The 22,843-nt window shown below is 40.7% G+C and overlaps 2 protein-coding genes across 4 annotated transcripts; both read right to left on the minus strand.

The window, feature by feature from the left end:
• Positions 1–58: 58 nt before the first annotated feature.
• On the minus strand, positions 59–2,994 carry LOC116048860 (zinc finger protein 568-like). The gene is made up of 2 exons (XM_031298137.2): positions 2,620–2,994; positions 59–1,883 (listed from the first exon to the last, which is right to left on the minus strand). The coding sequence occupies exons 1-2, from the start codon at positions 2,885–2,887 to the stop codon at positions 880–882; spliced, it is 1,272 nt and encodes a 423-aa protein (XP_031153997.1). The 5' UTR covers positions 2,888–2,994; the 3' UTR covers positions 59–879.
• Positions 2,995–4,017: 1,023 nt separating this feature from the next.
• On the minus strand, positions 4,018–21,882 carry si:dkeyp-68b7.12 (rho GTPase-activating protein 30). 3 transcript variants are annotated; one of them, XM_031298122.2, is made up of 14 exons: positions 21,731–21,882; positions 20,758–21,152; positions 19,259–19,361; positions 18,531–18,675; positions 17,918–18,000; positions 17,267–17,374; positions 16,576–16,694; positions 16,024–16,198; positions 14,848–14,945; positions 13,899–13,970; positions 11,668–12,417; positions 9,672–9,880; positions 8,335–8,969; positions 4,018–5,994 (listed from the first exon to the last, which is right to left on the minus strand). In XM_031298122.2, exons 2-14 carry the CDS (start codon positions 20,843–20,845, stop codon positions 4,506–4,508), a joined length of 4,074 nt encoding a protein of 1,357 aa, XP_031153982.2. In that variant the 5' UTR covers positions 20,846–21,152; positions 21,731–21,882; the 3' UTR covers positions 4,018–4,505. The 3 variants fall into 3 exon arrangements, with proteins under 3 accessions (XP_031153982.2, XP_035860859.1, XP_035860860.1); XM_036004966.1 differs by having other exon boundaries at positions 9,672–9,904; XM_036004967.1 differs by lacking the exon at positions 21,731–21,882 and having other exon boundaries at positions 9,672–9,904; positions 20,758–21,559.
• Positions 21,883–22,843: the final 961 nt, after the last annotated feature.

The following is a 22,843-nucleotide window of genomic DNA, read 5'->3' on the forward strand; positions in this document are numbered from 1 at the left end:
GGGTGGGTCAGACAGAGTTACGACACGCACGGAGATGAGAAGGGTATGTATGGACTTATCTAACTCTGGGGGATATGGTGAATAAGCTAAAGTCCCAATAAGTCAGCGTGTTCCTTTAATAAAGTGCATTGGCTTGTTGCAGGGAAACTGTTGCATGGCTGTAAATCTATCTAAAATCAAAAATTGCCACAAAAAGCCCACACTACTACTGGATTTCAAGGCTGAAATCCCCAATTATGAATTTCACAACTACAAGTGTAAATATAGTATGTGTGCGGGGTATGCTTGGGCGATATGAGTCTGCAACATATGCAGTACACTGGTTACAGCAATTTGTAAACATAACAGTCAAATGTTTCCTTGAACACTGCCAGCAACCCTGCTTTGCTCCCTAAAATGCAACGCAGACATTAGAGGTGTAACGATACATCGATCTGGACGCATATATATCGATTCAATGATCCATGATCCAATATGATCAAATGCAAAGTTAAGATATCGATACATATCATCTGTAAGATGCCTCTTTATTTTAGATTCCCACAATTTATTGTTTTATTGAAATGTCTGGAAGAGCACAGTACTAAAATTGTCAAATCATATTTTAGTTGCTTCTCCAGAGTTGAAATAAATGGAACGGTGTTAAATGGGCATTAATCATATTGTCTCGTATCGACAGCAGGCCCCTGAATTGAATCAAAATCATATAGTGACAGACTTTTAAGATATCAGCAAATATCCTATTGTTGTCCAAAGAATCAATATAACATGGTATTGTGATAAAAAAAAATGATGATTTACACCCCTAGCATACATTGGATGGTTGCATTCGATTCATTCGAACTGTCAAAGCGCACCGGGCAAATTGTCTTCTGAGCGCTATCTTCCTTGCAGGTGAATCTCTTGATGGATTTTGAGGTTACCCAGCACAGTGAAGCTTTTGCCACACTGTCCGCAGCTGTGCGGCTTCAGCCCGCTGTGGAAGCGCTCGTGCCTCAGGCAGTTGTCCTGCCTGGAAAACATCTTGCCGCAGATTTTGCAACTGAACGGCCTCTCCCCCGTGTGCACACTCTGGTGCGTCTTCAGCCGGGTCTTCTGGGTGAACGATTTCCCGCATTCGAGGCACCTGAAAGGTTTCAAGAGTTGGTGGGAGGCCTTGTGTTCTTCAAGCTGAGACATGCGAGGGAAACCCCTGTTGCAGACCGAGCAGATGAACAGTTTCTGATTTGTTCTCCAAACGTTCATTAGCCGTTTTGCTCTTAAGTGGTTTCTATTGAGGATGTGATCCTCTGTGTGTGATTCTAAACCGGCTGCTGTGGCCCTCTGTGGATGGGGCGGGGCTAGTGATGGCCCAGCCTGTTGCGAGCACGGGTCCTGACTGACTGCAGGGTGTGAAGCACGTCTGAACTGTTCATTAGGAACAGACTCTAAAGTGGTACTTCCCACGCACATGGGGTGAATATCTACCTCTACTTTTATCGGCACACTTAAGGTATCATCTGCAATTCCCTCTGCTGCGGCTGATGAAGAGTTATGTTGACTTTCTGTATTTCTAGGAGCGGCATATTGCTCAGCATGAGGTGAGAAAAGTGATATGTGCGGCTGCATTGCAACAGAGCTTTTCTCAAACATGCTACAAGCAGGAGGAGGCCAGATCAGGTCATCTGGCTCTCCCAGCTCAAAGCAAACGTCTGCTGTTCCAGTGTTGTCTGCTGTTCCGGTGTTGTCTGCCGTTTCCTGTGTGGCGAGTTCATCGGCGGGCTCGTGTTTCACCGCTGGGCTCATGTCATGGCTCTCCTCTGTTCCATGGCCGGGCTGGCACAGTGAATGAGCAGCCTTTGGTTCCAGATACACTGCGCATGTTTCCTCATCTTCTTTTTTATCTGCAATTGACAGAAATAAAAACTGCAGATAGATATGACTTTGACTTCACAAATTCAAGTCCACTAAGCAAGGACACAGTAGATGTGTTTCCATCCACCTGGTTTTGTGAGCATTTTCTGTATCCAACAATGGATGGAATCGCTGTAAATAAAAAAAATCAAAATATCACAACAACAATACAAAATGTATGCTTGACTTGAGGTGAAAATGTTGGTGTAGCTATAAAAGCAAAACACTACAGTTTAAAACAAACATGTCATTATTTGGCACTACTTCATTTTCATTGGAAGTAAATCCTACAAAATAACTACAGTTAATCGTTCTGTTTTGGACTCTTGCTTAGACAAAACAAGCAATTTAAGGATGTCATCTTGGAAAATCTCAAAAATGTCAAACTTTGGGTTTGGTCATTTATAGATTGAATTGTTGTGAATTGTGAAAAAAGAACAATGAGTGCCTAACAGCACTGATGGCATTTGTAACGTTACTTAGGCTACAATCTAGCTAATAGTTTAGATTGTATTAAAATAAGTGATTTGTCTTTAAGCCGAATTTAACAGGAGACCATTAAAATCGTTAAGGATCTTAAGTTGTGTGTATTAAGCAAGAAATGTTGTGCATAGGACTGGAAAATCTGAATTTCAGACTTTTTGAATAGAGTTTGGTGTGACGGTTCTCTCTCACTGAACCAGATGTGGGAGCTAACGTTACTGTAGCTTACCAGTTATTGCTCACCTTTTCGCGGTACCTGATTCCCGGCTGTTTGTTCCGGTTTGTCCTCCGTAGCTCGGGTCGCGGCGGCTTCCTGAGCGTTGCAGAGTTCAACCTCCATCAGCTTCAAACTTGTTTTGAGCTCCTGAATCTCGCTGTCCCTCCGACACATCTCCAGGCGCAGCATCACATTACCGTCCTCCACCAGCTTCGTTATTTCGGCGACCGCAGCTTTCGCTAACACATCCATGATGGCCGCGACCTGCGAACCGAAAGAGGAGGGGAAAGACATCCTCCGTCCCGAGTAAATATAAATATAAACACAGTAAAAGCAAATGCCAAGTTTTATTAAACAGTTGGGCTTCTGCAGTGAGGCGAAGCAGCTTCCGAGTGGTTTTATTTTTGTTTATTTCCGGGAAAATTAGATGGCGGATGTGATGTAAAGGGCAACTGACGTAACTCTTCTAATAAACGTGAATTACAAACGTAGCCTACTCTATTTCTATCTCCAAATACTAACAAACACGATACAATGAATAATGCATATTAAAATAATACGTATTTTGAAATAATGCATATACCATGTCAAAATGTTTCTGTATAAGTGTAAACTGGATCTGGACTATACTTCATGCAAAAAAAAAAACAAAAAAACAAAAAAACATATATATATATATAAAGCTCTTTGTCAGGTAAAAGTCAGCAATATATTATATTAAATGTCAGTAATATATTAATATAATAATAATAATAATAATAATAATGCAATGGCTCTCAGTCACTTTGTGACACTTGTTCAAATAAATAAACATGCAGAACAAAAAAAAAACTAAACACTGATACTATCTTGGAAACATCTTTTTATTCACATAACCAAAAAAATACTTGACTTCTGCAGATATTATATTCATCATAAATGATACATTTGATTCATCATCCCTGCTCTGAAAATATTTAACTACATACTTGAGTGCAAACAGGTGTGAGCTAGATTTGAGACTAATCTTTTTTACTTTTGATCAAAATGGAGTGGGGTGACCTAGTTCTGGGTTATGCATGTATTATTTTATCCTCAACATCAAGGCCACTCAATTTGGGGCCCGCGGGCCAAGTTTGGCCCGTGCTCTCTTTGTTTTGACCCGCCATAGATTTGACATATTCATGCTTATTCTCCTCTTATTTTAAAAGTAATGACTACGAAACGTACATTTTGTGCAGTTAAAAAGTACGTAATCTGAGTTTAACGGCAATGTAATGCACAGTGCTGGTGAACTTCCCATTTAATGTACGTTTTATCTATGGAGAATGGCAAGAATTACGGTATTCTTCAACATCGACATTTATTTTTGGCCCGTGGCCTTCCATCCAGATACATTTTGGCCCTTCATATGAAAGAATTTAGGCACCTCTGCTCAATGTGTTTCAGCAGCACTTCACCTTTAATCTCATCTCACCTCTGTGTTTGCTTTCAGTTTCAGTTTTATTAAACTTAATATCAGGAAGCACAATTGCAACCTTTGTAACGGTATCACTGTTGTTCCCATTACATCATCCCTAGTTCGAGTCCGGCCGGGGGACTGTCTCCCTCCCAACTCTTCTCCCTAATTTCCTTTCAGCTCTATATGGTTCTCTGACGAATAAAATAATAAAATCCTCCCCAGAAAATATATATATATTTTAAAAATACTAGTTTCTTGACTGCACATCAAGTTTGTGTGTTGTAAAAAAAAACTCACCTTAACATCTACTAGTAACAACTAGCATTGCAGTGAGAATAGGCTCCTGTAGCCTATTAATAAGACATCCTCAGTATTGGAAGAAAAAAAAATACAGCCCATTATGCTACACATAGAAAAATAGTTTGTACAGTCAAATCACTTCATATCAATATACAGACACAAAAAAATACTTTACTGTACTTCATTTCCCCAATCCCTCTGCCTCTCCTTCTCTTTCTCGCACTCTTTCTCTTTCCCTCTCCTCATGGTTGCTATGGCAACCGCCTCATCGAAACACATGCTGAGGGGGCTGTTTGTGCTCGTGTCCCTCGCATCCCTGTCCTCCCCCTCCCTTCTCCTCTCCCTCTCTCCTTTCTCCCCTCCCCTGAATGTCGGCTGCTCCTTTCTCCCCCCGCCGTCGTCTTCGCCGTCTCCCGCCCACCCTCTGCCCTGCTCCGCCGGGACTATGGCCGTGTTCTCTCTCTCTCTGTCGGCGTCTCTTTGCTGCTGCTGCTGCCGCAGGGTCAGGGCGGTGATTTTGCAGTGCTGCGGCTTCGGGGGCACGACCGGCACAGCTTTTACTTGGTAAACCCTCGGGTTTTTGGAGATGACCAGCTTCCTTCCCAATCCCCCTTGGCTGCTGTCACTTCCCTCACACTTTCTGCCCTCTTTCAACTCCTTCACATCACACCTGACCTCTTTCAGCCATTCATCTACACTTGGCGGTGTTCTACGTTGCTCATCAGCTCTCTCTTTGTCATTGTTCTCTTTGTCCACTCTGTCATGCTGCTGTGCTTCCTCATTTACGACATGCTTCCCATGAATGGCTTCTTCTGGTTCACATGTCTTTGTAAGTTGTACGTTGGTCTCTTGTTCCCCAAACTCCAGCTGCATCTCTGCGTCTGTGAGCTTTTCCTCAGCCGTCTCCATTGATTCCTCCGCTACCTCTTCTCTAACTTCTGTCTCGTTCGTCTCTTCTCCGTCCACTTCCACCGTTCCCTCTCCTGAAACCTTTGCTACCTGCTCTTCCTCTTCTCCGAAATTGACATCTCCGATCATGTCTCCCTCCCCACCGACACTTTCTCTTGTACCCTTCGCCTCGACCTGCTTGCTTTCCTTATCCTCTATCACTTCACATATAACATGCTCAAGTTCAACCCAAATGTCCCAGCCTGCCCTACAAATTGCACCATCATGCTCTGTGTCGCCTCCCTGCATCTTTTCTTCATGTTTTTCTTCAGCTATCACTTCAATGCCTTCCTCAGTGGTTTCTTCCCACATGTCATCATCCCTTTCTTTTATTTCCAGAACCATTCCTTGACATATGTCCTCTGTCTCTTTGTACACCTCCCTGTCCTCTCCCTCATCCCTGTCTCTCTCTTTGGTATCACAGGTTTGGGGCTGCTCTGTTGCCCTTACAGAAAAGTCTCCGGACTCCTCTAAAGAAACGTCATCGGTTTCTTCCTGTGTAGCACAAGGGACGTCGTGACGAGGTGGGTAATCGCTGCAATGATTGTCAAACACATCTGCCTCTTCTTCCGCCTTTAGGTCGGCAACGGTGCTTGATTCATCATCGCTCGGGAGTGGGAAGTCTACGCAGCAGAGCGTTGATGCCTCTGGAGTGAGAGGTTGTTCTTTGTCACTGGGAGGGTCTTCTATGACATCTTCCTCTGTTGCTTCCCTGCAGATGGATGACACATAGAAACATTTAAGACAGCGACATCTTGCTTTGGACAACTAGTTTGTGAGGTTTGTAAAATTAAGTTTCAGTGTATTTAGTTGATTTTTTGATTGAACAGTTTTGATTATTTAACAAAGTATGCTATGTGTTGCATTGATGTGATTTGGGAGAAACTATTTTGCGATTTGGAAGAACTTTTTTTTCCATTTATTTATGAGGGCTAAACACACTGCAAAAACATGAGATCTACTTTTTGCCCATTTCTTGATAGCTTGACTTTATTCACGCCAATATCTGCAGAATTGTTTCATGATTATATGACTTTTCAAAATATTTATCGGCCTAATTTTATATTTGTAAAAAGCGGGATAGTGGAGTGCCTTGCTGTCTGCCACAGAGCCCTCTCTGATACCCGTGGGTGGTGCTGAAGTATGTCAATTTAAACTCGCTGTTGGTGTTGTTACTTTTGCAGGGAGCAATTACAAGATAATGGTAAACGCAAAAACAGTTAGTTAACTGACTCAGTACTGTCAGTTGGGCAGAAATATCTATCCAAGGTTTGCTAACATTAGCTAAGATATACTACTGTACCACTGCTGTTGGCTATTGGTCATACCAGGCCAAGTAAGGTAGCAGCGGCAAAACTGAATAGAGCCAGAGCCAGAGTGTGTTTTATTGTCTTTTTTTTTCTTCTTTAAAATGTTACGCAGTCTTGCTTTAAACCTGCATTAAAGCGTAACTCTTGCCAAAATGCAACTTAGGGTCTATTTGTGAATGTACCCGAGTCAAACTTTTAAGATTTACTGTATTCTCATTTTTCGGTCAAATGGCCTTTTGAATGGGAGTGCTAGGGGCACTTTTATGCTAGCCTCAAAATAGCTATTTTTAAAACACTAAGAAGGCTCGACACAACATGAAACTTTGCTCGAAGTATGACCAGGGGCTCTACACCTTAACGAAAGCATTGACAACATTGTTTGTGTACCCAGAGTTTACTAAAAAGAAAGGTTTTGAACAACTCACCGTAGCTCTTGTTGTTTCCGGCCACAGCCATTTTATCAGTCAAAAAGATGGAAAGCTCCTAAAGCTTAGTTCCATATAAATGCACGGATTATTTCTTGTTTTGTCGTTATTGAAAAACAATATTGACCTCGTAGTTGAAAAGGAGCCTCATATGGAGTCCGTTCTTTCGCATTCGGATAGCAACTCGTTTTGACTGCCGAGGTGGTAGCGGCCGGAAACAACAAGACCTACGGTGAGTTTTTCAAAACCTTCCTTTTTAGTAAACTCTGGGTACACAAACAATGTTGTCAATGCTTTCGTTAAGGTGTAGAGCCCCTGGTGATACTTCGAGCAAAGTGTTGTCGAGCCTTCTTAGTGTTTTAAGAATAGCTATTTTGAGGCTAGCATAAAAGTAAAAGCACTCCCATTCAAAAGGCCATTTGACCGAAAAACGAAAATACGATAAATCTTAAAAGTGGTGATTCCGTCCTAAATATGCTTTTAAACGAAAGTTTGACTCGGGTACATTCACAAAAAGACCCTAGGTTGCATTTTGGCGAGAGTTACGCTTTAACTGATTTTTTGGCCACTTGGGGGCAGCACAATAAGCTGTAAACACAACTTTGACATATTATCACCTTTTAAAGTTGAACTTGTTAGCAAACAATTGCTTATTTACACATCCAGCATGTTCGGCTTTTTAGCTGCTAAATTATCCGTTATGTTCACTAACTAGCCTGTGTGAATGAACTGAACAAAGCTCTGTAATTATGTGTGGGTTCATCACGTCAGGCAACAACTTTCACATTACATCTAAGCCAGTGTTTCTCAAATGGGAGAAATAAGGAGTACTGCAGGGGGCACGTAAGATTGTTGCAAAATGTTAATTTAAAAAGATGTCACGCATAGTTCCTAAAAATAAGTATACTATAATAATGAATGAATTTTGTGATGGATTCTAAACATTTGAAATGTAGCATTTAAAAGTTTTTCACTTACATGGTTGTTGTTTAGTAAATCTATCACTGCCAGAGCTGTATTACTTCTTTATATAGACTTTTTTATTCTACCAAAAAATTTTTGCGCCGGTCAGGGGGTAGTTGGTTTAAAAAAAAAAATCAAAGGCGGTACAATATTGAAAAAAGTTTCAGAACCACTCATCTAAGCCCCTGCTATTATAAAAACTGGTTAAACCAGCCTTAACGGTGCATTCAGTGATGATTACTTCATCAGTTCAGCCTATGACTGACAGAAATGCACTTGCATGATAAGTGAGATAACAGGTGTGTTATACATATATTGTTATATATTTAAATGTCAAATAGGTATCAATTTCACCTTTGCCTATTGTTTTCCAGTTGCTCGCTTCCCCGGGGAGCTTCCTCTTCCTTCTTTGTTATCTCCTTTTCTTGCAGCGCATCATTTTCTCCATTATCTTTCCCTTCCACCTGCTCCAGATCTCCAACAGTTGATTCTTTACGTGCAGAAAATGCAAAGTTCAGTGACTGGCATCCTCTGTCCGCAGAGCTCTGGGATTGATGTGCAGGAACTCCATCTAGAGTGCATCTGTCCTGTTTGTGAGTGTCTGTCTGTTCTGTGTCTGCTTCAAAGCTCAAATTCTTTAAGAAGAAATCAGGGGGAAGGCTTTTAATAAACATGCTCTCATCTTCCTCGCTGCTGTAATCATTGGCATCGCTGTCCTCCACTGCAGCCTCCTCTTCAGAGCAGGACTCCTCCGGCCCGTGGATGGGGGAGGTCATGTACGGCAGGCTGAGGGATTTAGTGTGTCGGTTGTGTGAGTCGATGCTGAGCGGCCTGTGTGGATTTAACTCTGCCTGGCTCTGGGTTCGTGTTTGAGGGGGTGGTGGCAGGTCTGTTTGCAGCTCCGCAGGACGACTGGAAGGCCGAGCTTGCGCCATCACTTCATACTCATCATCTGAGTGTCCAGGAGGTTCAACTGAGAACTCGGTCACCTGAGAGGTAAAATAAAGAGACAGGAAGTGCAAGGGAGAAAACTCTTCATTTATCTTTTACCCCAAAGAAAAGAACTACTGTTCAAACCTCATCTGTATAAATACACTCTGGATCAAAAGAAGATATTTCCAGGATAATTGCATGAGTTCTGGCGTGTGAGCCACGCGCGGGATGTCCCTCCCCTTCCGCTCTCTTTGTGTTGCCGTTCTCAAACTGTGGTCGCTTTGGGAAACAACAACAAACTTCGAGCTAGCTAGCTACACATTTTGCAAGTTATGAAGAAAATTTGGATGGTGCAACAAGGCAGGCTTGCTTGGTTCTTTTGGGGAATGATTGTAAAGATTTACAAAGACTATGTTTTACTATTTCCTATTTCTAACTGGAACGTTTTAGGATTGATTGATGGGATTGCTGTGGAAAAAGTACACATGGTGATACACTGGTAAGAGCAAATGAGGTTTAACAATGTATCCAGCTAATTTAAATAGCTCAGGTTACTGCTCAGGCTGTGTCACCAGTTAACTTCATTTAATATTGTATGTGACGTTTTCTATTGTGGGGGTGCAAATGTTCCACCAAAACAAGTTCCTTCCCTTTTTCTCCTATCCCAGAATGCATCTGTGGAGGAGCCATACCTTACTCCACAGCGCTGTGGAGATAGAGCTGGCAAGTGAGACTAGTACAGATACAACAATACACACCTGGTAGGAGACACTGCAGTCCATGTGGTCCAGGACGCTGCTGTCCATTTGGTCCAGGAAGTCAAAGTTATCTTGAACGTAGCCCGACATCTCCTGGTCTTCCCCCTCCACTGTAGTGGAGTTGTGGACGTCAGACGCGTCAAATACACAGTCTCCAGCTGACAGAGTCACCTCTGGCTCACAATCAGCTGGCGTCATCGCTTTCATATCTGGAAATGAAGCACGGGCTAAGATTAGAAAGAGCTTATATTATTTACATCCATGTGGTGTACAATAAATGCATCCAGTGGTGAAAGAAGTATTCAGATTCTTACTTAAGTAAAAGTACTAATACCCAGGGGCGATTCTAGGATCAGACCTTTAGGGGGGCTCAGCCTCTAATGAGAATGTGACACGGATACAGTGCCTTGCAAAAGTGTTAACCCCCCACTGCTAAATCAGTAATTTCATTAGCCGATAATCTCTGCACTAGCTACTGAACAACAACGTCAGCTAACGTTTTTTTGACACTATTAATACTATGATGGAACTAAACCTGACACTTTATAAGTCACAGTAATAACGACCAATTTGACACAATGTTCTAACATTCAGCAATTTTAGTTGCTTACGTTTCAATTTGGGTTCTAATCCGCGCCATGAAATGACCAACTTCTTCTTCTCTGGGGACTACCAACGTTAAACTACACAACCGTCTCCTGCTCTCCCTCTGACAGATCAGATAGAGACTCAGCCAAAGGCGGGAGTCTGGCACAACCACCTCTGATTGGCCAATGTTTCTGTTAACCCTTTCCTTGGCTGGGTTACAGGTGCATAGCATCGGCGGCAGACACACAGGATATTAAACCTGTTTCAAGCCCTTTGAACCTGTAATTGTTTGTCCTCTGTCACTAACAGAGAAGTTTGCAAACTCTCTCTTGAAGCACCAAAATCAATTTACATTTTTTATTTTTTATTATTATTATAATTTTTAGGGGGGCTGAGATGAAATTTAGGGCTTTAGTCCCCCTAAAAAGGGTCTAAAATCGCCCATGCTAATACCACACTGTAAAACTACTCTGTTACAAGTAAAAGTCCTGCATTGAAAATGTTATAGTATGTAAGTGTCATCTGGAAAATGTACTTAACCCTCCTGTTCCCTCAAAAGTTTTCCAACTTTCCATATAAAAAATTTGGGTTCCTTTCAAACAAATTTGCCCCTAAATAACACAGATGGTTCCATACAACGCTCTTCGCAAGTAAAATGTAGGATCGGATTGCTACTTTCATTGAATTCTGGGTGTTTTATTCAAATTTATAGCATTTGAAGAAAACAATTAAAATGGTTTCAAGACAGTATCCTGACTAAACTTTGCCTTTGATCTTAACTATTTTTCAAAACAATTTATAATTTCTGCTTTTTAACCTAAAAAATTAGGTATGATTTCATACGTATGATAAGAAAACTAGTTGTAATAAGTTGGTGTAAGTGGTGTACATACTGGTGGTAGTGGGGAACAAAGAGGTGAAAGCGTTGAAAAAAGCATTAAAAAGTGTTCATTTTTACCTGACCTGGGAGGACAACACAAGGGTTAAAGTATTACAAGTAAAAATACTCAATGCAAAAAAATCCTCCCATTTTAGAAACTGGAAACGTACCAAAAACGTGTGTTTAATGGTCTAATCATTTCAGCTGGACTTGTAGGCCGTTATATTGTTGGCTAGTTTCATTTATAATAAAACTGTATAAACTATAGCACACGTGTTTTGTGTGCAAAAAATCTTAATTTGTAAAGTAACTAGTAACTAAAGCTGTCAGATTATTGTAGTGGAGTAAAAAGTACAATATTTCTCTCTGAGATGTAGTAGAAAGTGGCATGAAAAGAAAAGACTCAAGAAAGTACAAGTACCCTGAAATTTGTACTTGAGTACAGTACTTGAGTAAATGTACTTAGTTACATTCCACCACTGAATACAATAAAATAAACGTATATGCTTATGAAATAGGTGAAATTACCCATGTAGTCGTCACCATCCTTGTCATCATCGACAGCAGTATCTTCCTCGGTGTTGGAGGCTCGTTCCTCTCTGGGTACCCCTTCCAGCTCTGGCTTGCAGCTACATCCTTCTCTGACTTCCTCCTCCTCTTCCTCCTTCTCCTCCTCCTCTTTCTTTCCTTCCCGTTCTTCCTCCCCACCACCACCTGCCACAGTATTCCCTCCTGCATCCGCCACTCCTTTCTCGTCTTTCTCACTGGAATTCTTCTCCTCTTCCTCAACCTTTTTGCTCTCTTCCACCTTCCTTTCCATTCCTCTGCTTTCACTCCTCTCCACCTTCTCTCCTCCCTCCCTCCCTTCCACCCTGTCCCCTGCATCCTTATCCCTGCTCCGGTGGATGACCCTGTCGCCCCCGCCCCCCTGCAGCACCCCTAATGCCAGGTTGGAGGTGATGTGAAGGGGCACAGTGACCGTGGTGGGCCCTGTGATGTGCATGGCTGCTCTTCGGCCCACTTTAGTGGAGAGTCCCGGGGATCTGGACTGAGTCTTGTTGCCTGTGACTCCCAAACCTTCGGAGCCAAAGGAAGTGTAGGTGCCCTGGGTCCCCGCGCCCCCGCTTACTAACCCTGTTCCCCTGCGGTACGTCACGGCATATTCACTGCCACCGATCCCACCGGCGGATGGTGTGACCTCAGAGCCAGAGTGGGGGGAGGGGGTGACCAGGGGAGACATGTTGGTGGACGGAGGGCGCTGGCCAGTACGTCTGCTAACTGCAAAGAAATAAAACAGACAGATAAGACCAGAGGCTAAGTGTAACTGTTTTTTTTTAATCTGATCTGAAGTATGACTGTTAATCTGTATCACAGAAAGATGTGTATCTTCTGACTAACAATTTTGTTTTAACCCTCCTATTGTTCTCGGTCTGACCCTTTTTCAAAGTTTTCTATATCAGAAATTAGGGTTTCTTTCAACAAAATTGCCCAAAAATAACATGGATGGTTCCATGCGACGCTCTTCGCAAGTACAATTAAAATGTTTAAAAAACGTCAAAAAATGTCCAAAAAAGAAATGACAAAAGTGCCAAATACATTGAAAAAAGCGACAAAAGGCATTGAAAGCCTCGAAAACAGCAGAAAAAAGCTTTGAAAAAAGCGTCAAACAAGGTGATAACAAAGTTGAAAAAAGCTTTAAAGAATGTGTCGAAAAAGTGTTGATTTTCAGGTATGACCCGGGAGGACAACGCGAGGGTTAAGGGGTCAGTACACACAAACTAGAAAAGTTCCCACACATATCCTCAGAGTTATCCCGCCATAAAAGATGTTCAGTTTTTATGTGCAGGGTCTTATAATCTGGCTCTGAAACTTCTCAAAAGACAAAGTAAACTTTTTTTTCTGTTTGTGGTGCTCGAAGCATTACAATTAGTTGTGTCTTGCAATTCCCAGTTACTCCTAATAATCCACAGGCTGTCAAATAGAGGATGGATACCCGAACCGAGCCCGTCGGGACCCGACGGTACCCGACGGGCCAGGCTTGGACAGATATTTAGAAATGATGTTCGGGTTCAGGTAGGGCTCGGTCACATCAGTGCGATAAGGCATTGAACATTTTAAATTTAAAAAAGCTTATTATGTAGGTATGTGCCTGTTGACATTTCTGAATGCCTTCCTACAGTTGCTTAATAAAAGTGGGCTTTCCACACAAACAAACGTATGTGTCATTAGTATGCGAAAAAACTGAATGAAATGCGTTGGGCTCGGGTCGGGCTCGGTTACTTGCTCTGTCTGACGCGGGCCGGGCTTGGACAGAAAAATGCGGCCCGATCCACACTCCATTGTCAAAAACTTCCCCTGTAACTACTTTTTTACCAATATGAATTGTATATATGAATAAAATAGTCCCTATGTTGACAGAATGTTCTGCTGATGATTCAGGGAAACAGGGACATCGTTTATGTAAGGACTAGTACTTTGAGTATTTCAAATGTTGTTTTTTTTATTATTATTTGAGCAGCACAAACAATATTTAATACATTAAGTTTCACAGGCAGGCATCTCCATGCTTTAGTTAGATGAGAATGCGTTTATCTATACATTTATTTTGGTCATTTTGGGCAAACTGACCCTTCAACACAACACATACGGGTTTTTATTTGTCCTTTGTGTGTGCAGAGTTAAATAATTAGTTTCTTCAATCGTTGAAATATTTATCGTTCTGACACAATGTGTTGGGAAATGTGTGACAAGAGCAGCACCTTCGTTTGGATAGGGCGGGGTGCTGAGGGAGTCCATGCTTCTTGCCGGTCTCAAAGCAGGCCTGTCTTTCTCTGAAACAAAGAAGCAAGTATTTAAGAGAAAATATGAAACTGGGGTGAGGGTAAAGAAACAAGATACGGCAGGAAGCGATGGATCTCACTTCAGAGTATGGTACCGTTCTTACCTTCTAATAAGATATAACAGTGGGAAATAACAACGGATCTCACTTCTGTCCCTAATAAGGATATAACTAAACTATAATCCTTTGATGTAAATTTACAGCTAAAATCTCACAGTATCTTGCTGTTATAATGTCGTACAGGATCATACTGTAAATGGCAATGCATTCTGGAAGAAAATAATAAACAGCATTATATTACATACATATATTACAGCACTATTTCAGAATGTTACAGGTTACAGGTATTTACTGTTAATAGCAGTGCATATCAGCAAAATCAAGAAAAAAGCGGGAATTACACTTTGAAATATTTATTTTTCACCAGTCCAAATTAGGCTTTTAAAGAAAACATTTTTTGGATTAGGAGCTAATAATTTCCGAGACAATGTTTATTACATAGCCTATTTATTACATATTATGGGCTTGCCTATGGTTTACGGCAGAGTGTGTCTATTCTTTGTGTGTGTATGTGTGTGTGTGTGTGTGTGTGTGTGTGTGTGTGTGGGGGGGGGGAGGCCACAATATCTGTCAGACATTTTAAATTATGATCATCAGTTTTCAACAGAAATGTCTTCCTTTGCCAGAGAAGTGAGTCATCTTCTCCTGCTATACACATGTATGAACCTCAATGGGAGGGTTTTACAGTTTAAATTGTAGAATGTAGTTAACCAATAAACACAGATGGAAAACATTGTAATTCATTTAAAAGTAAATCATCAAGGGTAGGATCAACTAGCAGGACTAATAACCATGAAGAGGTTTTGTACCTTTGGCTGAGTGCTTGTGCCTCCGCCGGGTGTCCTGGAACCGCCCCCCGATGTTGAAGATGGACATCCACTTCCTGCCTTTGAGAGATCCTTTCCTCCTGAACAACACACAGAAAAGAAGTCTCAGGAACTTTTAAAGTTTTATAAATTAGTTACTTGATGTAATGTCATCATGCCAGGAAACACTGTAAGCATCTTTCAATCACAAATATTAATATAATAACATGAGCTAAGGTTCTCTAAATGCATGCATGGTACTGTACTGTCACTTTAAACCTCTTTATTTTCCTTGTCTTACAGAGGATGTACCAGCTGAGAATTATCGACCTTTGACCTGTGTATAGCCATGTTTCCATCCACACGTTTTTATGCGAATTAAGTAATATGGAATGAATAGTGCCTTACAGAAACAGTACAATTTGATTGAATTTCATGAATATCGACACAAAGTTTGTACCTTCGATCTCATCGGATTTTCTCTTAATCGGTAAACGGCTTATGCGATAAACGCTGATGGAAACGCTGTTTGCCGAATAAATAATGAACTGTGATTACGTTTTAGGTCATTTTATTGTTCCATCCCACCATAAAACAAAGAAGTAGTTTTAGATCATTTCCGCCACATATTTCCGCTTTCTTTGCAGTGGACGAACGAGAGACGTTTTAAATTTAATTAACCAGCTAAATATAACGGCTATTTTAGATAGCAAAAATCTAAGAAATGCCATAACTTATCTGCATCATCATAGCGATGTTTTGATAGCGTCGTTGTTGTCTTATCATAGCTTGATATGTCGCTATCAGCTGGCACATAAGCACTATTACAACTTGTGCAGTATTAATCTTTTGTAGACGGCGCGATCCATTTTGGCGATCAAAACTTTGTTCGCAAATGTTACTTGAATGTTGTGCGATTTAGTACAAAAAGAATGGAAACACCTTAAAAGGTCTTAAATGTATTCCATATATCAATTTGACCGCAAAACAGCATGACGTCATTACGCAACAGGTTTTTATTCGCTTTAAAGCCGCTGGACGGAAACACACTCTCACTGGCTTTATTCGCATTAATGTTTTTAGCGAACTTCAGATAATTCGATTGACAAGTGGATGGAAACATAGCTAACAAACTTCCGATCAACCAGATGAGTCCTAATAAATAATGAGTATACTAACTTGTCAGTGCCTTCGATGATGGAATGGTAAGGTCTTATGGCTAGAGGACCGTCTCCTGGACTGATATTACCAAAGTTGTGGAGAGGCTTAATAGAAGAGGACTTGAAAAACCCTTCCTCCTGACTGGACATCGCTGACGGGGAGGGGAGGGACTTTCTTCTCTCGTTTGATGCACCTGAATACAGAAGGCAGAAGTAAGTCAGCATGCATAGTTAGCAGGGTTTTCCCTACCATTATAAGTCTTAGGTGCAGCCCTGAGCCGTTTTTGCCAGCACCTAAGCCGAATGAATGTGAAATGCAGCAAAAAAACGCTTTTTTAGCGTTTTATCTTAAGCTTTTTGAGTGTTATCTATTATCTGCTCTAGCTTTTCCAAAGTTTTAGACTCATATATGGTGATTGTAATGGTCAAATATTATGTTGAATTGCATATTTGTTTTAATTGAAAAACATCACATTTTCTTGAGGAAAGACCCCTAAATCCCTCCGCCAAATATGCACACCTAAGTCTTCGATAAACCCAGGGAAAACACTGAGTTAGGCCGGTGTGTTACCGTGTTCAGGAAACAGCTGAGGGACGTGGTTGAGGATGAACTCCACCACGATGGACTGAACCCTGACCTCCATGAAGGCTGCTGTACCGTTAAACCCAGACGCCTCGATGTCCTTGGACCTAACACACAGATTGGGTGATTGGGTGATTGGTTGAGTGATTGATTGTTGGAAAGAAAAATGGAAAAGAAGAAATCTAATGCATGTTGTAAGGAAATAAAGCAAGGATAACCACAGGTGAATAAATAAACAGATAGTAGGGCCGCACAATACATTGTTTTTTTATCGTCATGGTGATATCAACTTGCGAAAGGATGCGACACATTGCGAAAGACACTCAGTGATTTTTTGTCTTAGATATATAGATAAATATCAGCAGAAAAAAATGTAACTGTCATTCATTTTTAGTGGTGCCTTTTATATTAGATGTTAGAAATGATTTCCTTTCATTTGTTTTAAATTCAACAAGCGTTTTTTTTCAAAGATTATTTTTTGGGCATTTTAAAGAGCTACTTTTTACTTTTACTGTACTTTAGTAAAGTTCATCAAAGTAATAAGTACTTTTACTCAAGTAGAATATTTTTGTACTCTGTCCACCTCTAAATAATAGTGTAGCTCAGTGTCTTGCTCAAAGGCACCTCACTAGAACGAGCCAACACATGTATATTATGAAACATTATAATATGAGCAAACCTGAGCAGATTGGGGGCCCAGACGATGGCCAAGTTCCTGGAGTGCATGTTGGTCTCTGAACTATAAGAGGCCATTCTGACAAGATGGCGCATCAGAAACTCCAGAGTCCTGATGGCAAGAGAGTGAAGCGCTGAGTCAATGAGTGAAAAACAAAATAAAAGCTTTCAAAAAGTGTTAAAATTGGCTAAATCATTTATCTCTATGTTGACGACTGTGTTAATTATTTTAACAACCAAAATCATATTGTACAGGGTTTCTTAGGAAACAACTTTATGTATAATATGATTGCCCTCCTCCCCCCCCCATATTATAGGGGAGGCCGTTGCCACTCTGTGCCCCCCTTCTAGCCCCAGGGGAAGGGGCTAGAAGGAAGAAGGAAGTTGAAAAACTGAACAAAGAGGCAGGCCACATGTAGATGCCCCCAGTTTTTCCTAACTAGTGTGGACTTTGTAAAAATCCCCATAACTCATCCAAACTGTAAGTAAAATAATGTAAAAAAGCTGTAAGGGTTCCCACTGGATGGTTTAACTGCAGAGAAAAAACAGACTTTAACCTGCTTTCTCAGTGCAGAAAAGTTTTTATGTAGTTTTCATGTAGAAAGCAGCATGAAATGAATAAAAGAGGCCCTCAGACAGTTATACTGGATTGTACCTGTAATGTGGTGCCGGTAGTTCTTGCAGCACATCTCGGATCTTTACCAGCCTCTCCTCCTCCAGCTGGATGACCACAGCCTCCTGTAACACAGATGTGGGTTTAAAAGAATATGTTAGTACAATTTATCACTTTTAATTTTAATTTAGTATTTGTTGGAAATATGGCACATATAGGGAGATCTGGACTTAATCTGATCCTGAGGGTAGGAAATTAATGAATAATTTTCAATGCATAAAAAATACTGTATGTCCAGCCCAAACAGGCTTACAAGACACCATTATTTACAACAAAGGACCATTTACCAGATAGTAGCAACATAAATGACATACTATATTAAACAAATTTACCTTTTTGTCATTTTTCCCATGCTTTAGAGACAAAGGTCGCCAACTTATACACATTCAATTTAAACAACCACTCCGTTTTGTCGTCATCGGTACAATATAACATTTCTGGGTTTTGAACAGACATTTCATTTAGGATGGATGTTGTTAACTCACCACAACATCATAGGTACTTTATACCACTGTGATACCCCAGTCCAATACTCTGAATGAACATGCAACAGGGATGAAATTATGTGAAATGTTTGCATGTCGGAGCTACTCACCGCAAACTTGTCATACAGCTGGTATGTGAGCAGAGGGTTGGGCAGCTCTCTGAAGTAAGCTTTACACAGAGAGCTGACACAGTGAATGTCCTGCAGGTACACATCCTTGTGCAGATCTGGAGTCCCGTCGCTCTCAAACTCACCCCTGGTTGTATGCACACATAGATTCACTTTAGAGCAGCGATATTCAACAGGGGGTCCGTGACCCCTAAGGGGATCCTCAGAGTAAGTGCAGGGCCGCCGCCAAATTATTTTAAAAATGTTTCGATTTTCAAAAAGGAAAATCTGTCTAAAAATATACAATAATATGAATCCAACATACAAGTAATAGCAAAGATAAATTGGCCTATATGTAAAAAAATAAATAATTAATTTACACATTGAAGATAAGCTTACTATAAGTAAGGTAGCCACTATGGTAGCCAAACAGTTAAGCTTAAGGATTCCCTGTGCCTTCCACATGTATGTTAAACATTAAAACATGATGTATAAATAATACAATAATATGAATTTATTTTCATCCAACCGGCCTAGTTTAACATGCAACTTAATTTTATAAAATATACTGTATGTACATTAATAGGGGGTCCCTACTCCATCTCTCTTTCAGATAAGGGGTCCTTGGCCTAAAAAGAATTGAAGAGCCCTGCTCTAGAGGTATATATCAAAACAACATTAAAACTTCGGTGGAGCATACATTTACACATAATAGGTTCAAAGAAACGTGCCTTAATTTCTGTATGTTGGACGACACTCCAGACAACCTGTAGATGCCATCCACGATTCCCTGTTTCTCAACAAACTCACTGCAGTATTGCAAGACCTGAGGAACTGTGTGAAACAGTGAATTCATGAAATGAATAATAACATAAAAATGATATGCAAAATGTTCAATCTTTTGACTTGTCTGTGTGTTTCTCTGTGTTTCATAAACAGTAGTCATACCCCTTATATGTTTCGATTATTGTGACACATAGGTGATAGAGACAGATGAGATAGACAGAAAAAATGCCCTGCGCTGCTATCTCGTGACTACGACTTATTTTATTCTATATGGACACATAGTTGTGATTGAAACATCATGTTTATGGAGAATAAAAGAAGCTTTGGAGATAGCAATGTGCAGGGTTTTTTTTCCCTGTTTTTTGCAGATTATTGTTAACCAGCACCTGCAATCATCCAATCATTTATGGATGTGCATGTACCTGCTGATGATTGCCAAACATGTAATGCACAAAATATGTATTAGCATCATATCGTAACATATTGAAAGCATGGAGTATGAGTACTGTATCAAAATGATTTAAGACACAATATACAGACATGTGTTCATAAAAATGTATACAAGGGTATACATTTTTACAATTTTTATATCTTAAAATATTTTGGGAAACCATTGTTTTTGCCTGAAATATTTCAACAACTATTTAATGGATTGCCATAAATTTTCATAGAGACATTCATGGTCCACACAGGATGAATTCTACTGACTTTGGAGATTCTCTGACATTTCCTCTGGAGTCTCCATCAGGTTCCTATTTTTGGTTTTGTGGAGTGAAATGTCTCACCAACTATTGGATGGATTGGTACAGACGTTGATGTTCAAAATGAAAAAGCGAAATCCACTCTTAATGAGTTTGAAATGGCAGGATGGACTGTTGAACACAGACTACTGAGAGAAAGAAAATAGTAGCATGTACTCACAAGGCACAGAATATAAAGTGCCCAAGAGTTACTCATTCGAGCATTTGTGTAGACCCAGTGTGGTTAATGCTGTGTGGTTTGAAAAAATGATTGAACATGTACTATAAAAATGCATAGGCAAGTGTTTTCTTGACTTTATCACTTCAAAATGACAAACCAAGCATTTTTAAAAACATGGCAAATGATCTGACCAAATATCAGCTGTAGAAAACCTTTCAACTATCACTCCCGTTGAAGGATTCTCTTACCAACTGTAGAGTGACATTTAGAGGATGTTATTCGTGGTTTTGAAATATTCACAAAAACACATTGGGTAACACCTCTATTTGACCAAATAAATGACAACATTTATCCATATCTTACACATATTGTTAGATAAACTCTGTATGGTTATTAACACTTTTGTTTCTGGTGAGGTTACATGCACATCTATTGATATATAATCGGTACAGGATGGTGTTTAGTGTGTGTTGTAATGCCTGTCATGAAGAAAATGGTTACAGGACTAAGTCAGTTCACTTACTCTCTTGATTGGTGGCGGCCAGGTGCTCCAGCAGATCACATCCAAACACCTTGTCTTTGTTCCCTCCTTTTCTTCGAACTCTCCGCATCTCTAACTGTCTGCAGTTTCACCTCACATTCAGACCGGCCCGAGCTGCTCTGTTTGTGACCGTCAGACTGCCTGACTGTCTGTCTGTGTGGCTGCTGGATGTGTTGCCCCGCTCGGTTAATGCGACACTGACTTCGTAGAGGCCCTGCACATTTCACAGATTTGACCGTGCTGCTGCTGCTGCTTCTGTCTCCCTTGCCTCAGTGCATGTTGTTGGGTGCAGGTTGTTTCCTCTATAGGCTGCGTTCCATTTGGAGTTCATACGTTAAAGCTGGAGTGTTTGGACATACTTTAGGTTATCTTTCATCCTGCGAAAAACAGAAATAACAAGTTTTATTCTGCAAACACCAGCTTCAGGTTGCAGACCACAATCTCCCCAAGAATCAAACGACAAACTGCTCTTAATCCTCAGCGTGCATATGTGGTTCTCTACTTCCCCCCTGATGCACTCAATTTATTTTCGAATGAAAGGCCACACCCTTGCCTCTGTACTTCTCCTATTCAGTGAAGTGTACCTCAGAATGTTTCACTCCAATCACACCATAGTGTCTCTGTGTGCTGGTGGACCCACTTAAACGTCCACTCTCAGCTCCGGCCTGAGGACTGAGTTCAGCCCAGGCCCGGTCTCTGCTTCCTGCCTGCATGCCACGGCCATTGCGGCCCCACTTTTTTCACTGCAGCGGAAGTCAAGCACTCTTTAAGCCTGAACATATAGACTTGTACAGCCGTTCAAACTCACTCCCCACCCCCTCCATCTTCCTGACACCTGCTACTGATCTCCTTCTGTCCACCATCCCTCTCTATCTGTCCACTTTTAGGAAAGAGTTCAAACATAGAAACATGAGGAAATAAAAAAAAGTTCAAAAGCGAATAAGAGTGTTCCTACCTTCAATCTGCATCGGCACACAAGTAGCAGCATAAAATGATGACGCAAGAAACCACTAAACTTCCCCTGTTAACTTCCTGAGTGTCTCTCCTTCTCTTGTGCTTTCTCTCTGTATGTGGCCCACGGTTTCTCCGCCTATGCTGACTGAGTAGGGAAATCAGTTCAGTGTATCTGTTCAATGCATCTATTTCCCTTTATGTCCCTGTTTGCCTCTGGACCGAGCTCCATGTGTGCTTCTCACCCTGACAAAAAGAAATGGACATGTAATGTACGTACGTATATGACAAATTCAACTCATTTCAGCCCATTTCCTTTGACTGTGTAAGTTGTACATCAATGCTACATGCCAATATGAAGCCCTACAAACTAAAGCAACACACAGAGCCTCAGTGAGCTCTATAGAAGTATCACAAGGTTCAACAAAGGCTCCAAAAGTACTAGTGCAATTACCACAAATTACTTCAACATGCAACAAACTACTGCAAAGCAAAACGATCCCGAAGACCCAACAGAAACTAAAACTTCAACAAATAAATCACAAGTTGGCAGAAATGACTACAGATTAACGAACAGTAACACGTAGTACAGGAATCATTATAATGTACTGCAAACAACCACAAAGCATATCCCAAAGTACCACAAACATACCACATTAGTACATAGAACCAAAGAGAATACCAATCAGCTTAGCCAAGTACCAAGAGCTTCCATAAAGTACTAACAAGGGACACAAAAAGCATGTGGTGAAATATTCAAAAGTATTAAAATAACCACAAAGTACAACAAAGAATCTCAAACTACAACATTAATACAAATAATGGTGAAATACCACAATACCACAAAGTAAATGCGCTCTCCATTACAAGTAAAAGTTGTACTGTACATTTAAAAAATGTTGTTATTGTAGCTTATTGTATTGTATTGGCTTAAAAAACTTTGAAGACCCCTGGTGTACTATATACTGTGCGATATTGTATTAAATAGAATAATGAGATATTATAAAAGATTGTGGACATTTGTATTCTGATTACTGTAGTACACTGTGTCTCTGTGTGGTAGTTTGTGGCTGGGCCTTACCCTGGAGAGAGTTCATTAACCCAAGCCCCTAATACA

This window comes from Sander lucioperca, chromosome 9 (assembly GCF_008315115.2).
Source record: "Sander lucioperca isolate FBNREF2018 chromosome 9, SLUC_FBN_1.2, whole genome shotgun sequence".
NCBI classification, from domain to species: Eukaryota; Metazoa; Chordata; class Actinopteri; order Perciformes; family Percidae; genus Sander; species Sander lucioperca.

Bases quoted from the DNA above. Each gene is read 5' to 3' on its own strand.
- si:dkeyp-68b7.12 (XM_036004966.1), bottom strand. From the start codon at position 20,845: ATGCGGAGAGTTCGAAGAAAAGGAGGGAACAAAGACAAGGTGTTTGGA. The intron at 14,946-16,023 runs GTTAGTATACTC...TGTGTTGTTCAG, and splicing joins ATCATCGAAGGCACTGACAA to GAGGAAAGGATCTCTCAAAG. The intron at 8,970-9,671 runs GTGTGTATTGTT...TTTACCTCTCAG, and splicing joins ACTGCAGTGTCTCCTACCAG to GTGACCGAGTTCTCAGTTGA.
- LOC116048860 (XM_031298137.2), bottom strand. From the start codon at position 2,887: ATGTCTTTCCCCTCCTCTTTCGGTTCGCAGGTCGCGGCCATCATGGAT. The intron at 1,884-2,619 runs GTGAGCAATAAC...TGTCAATTGCAG, and splicing joins GAATCAGGTACCGCGAAAAG to ATAAAAAAGAAGATGAGGAA.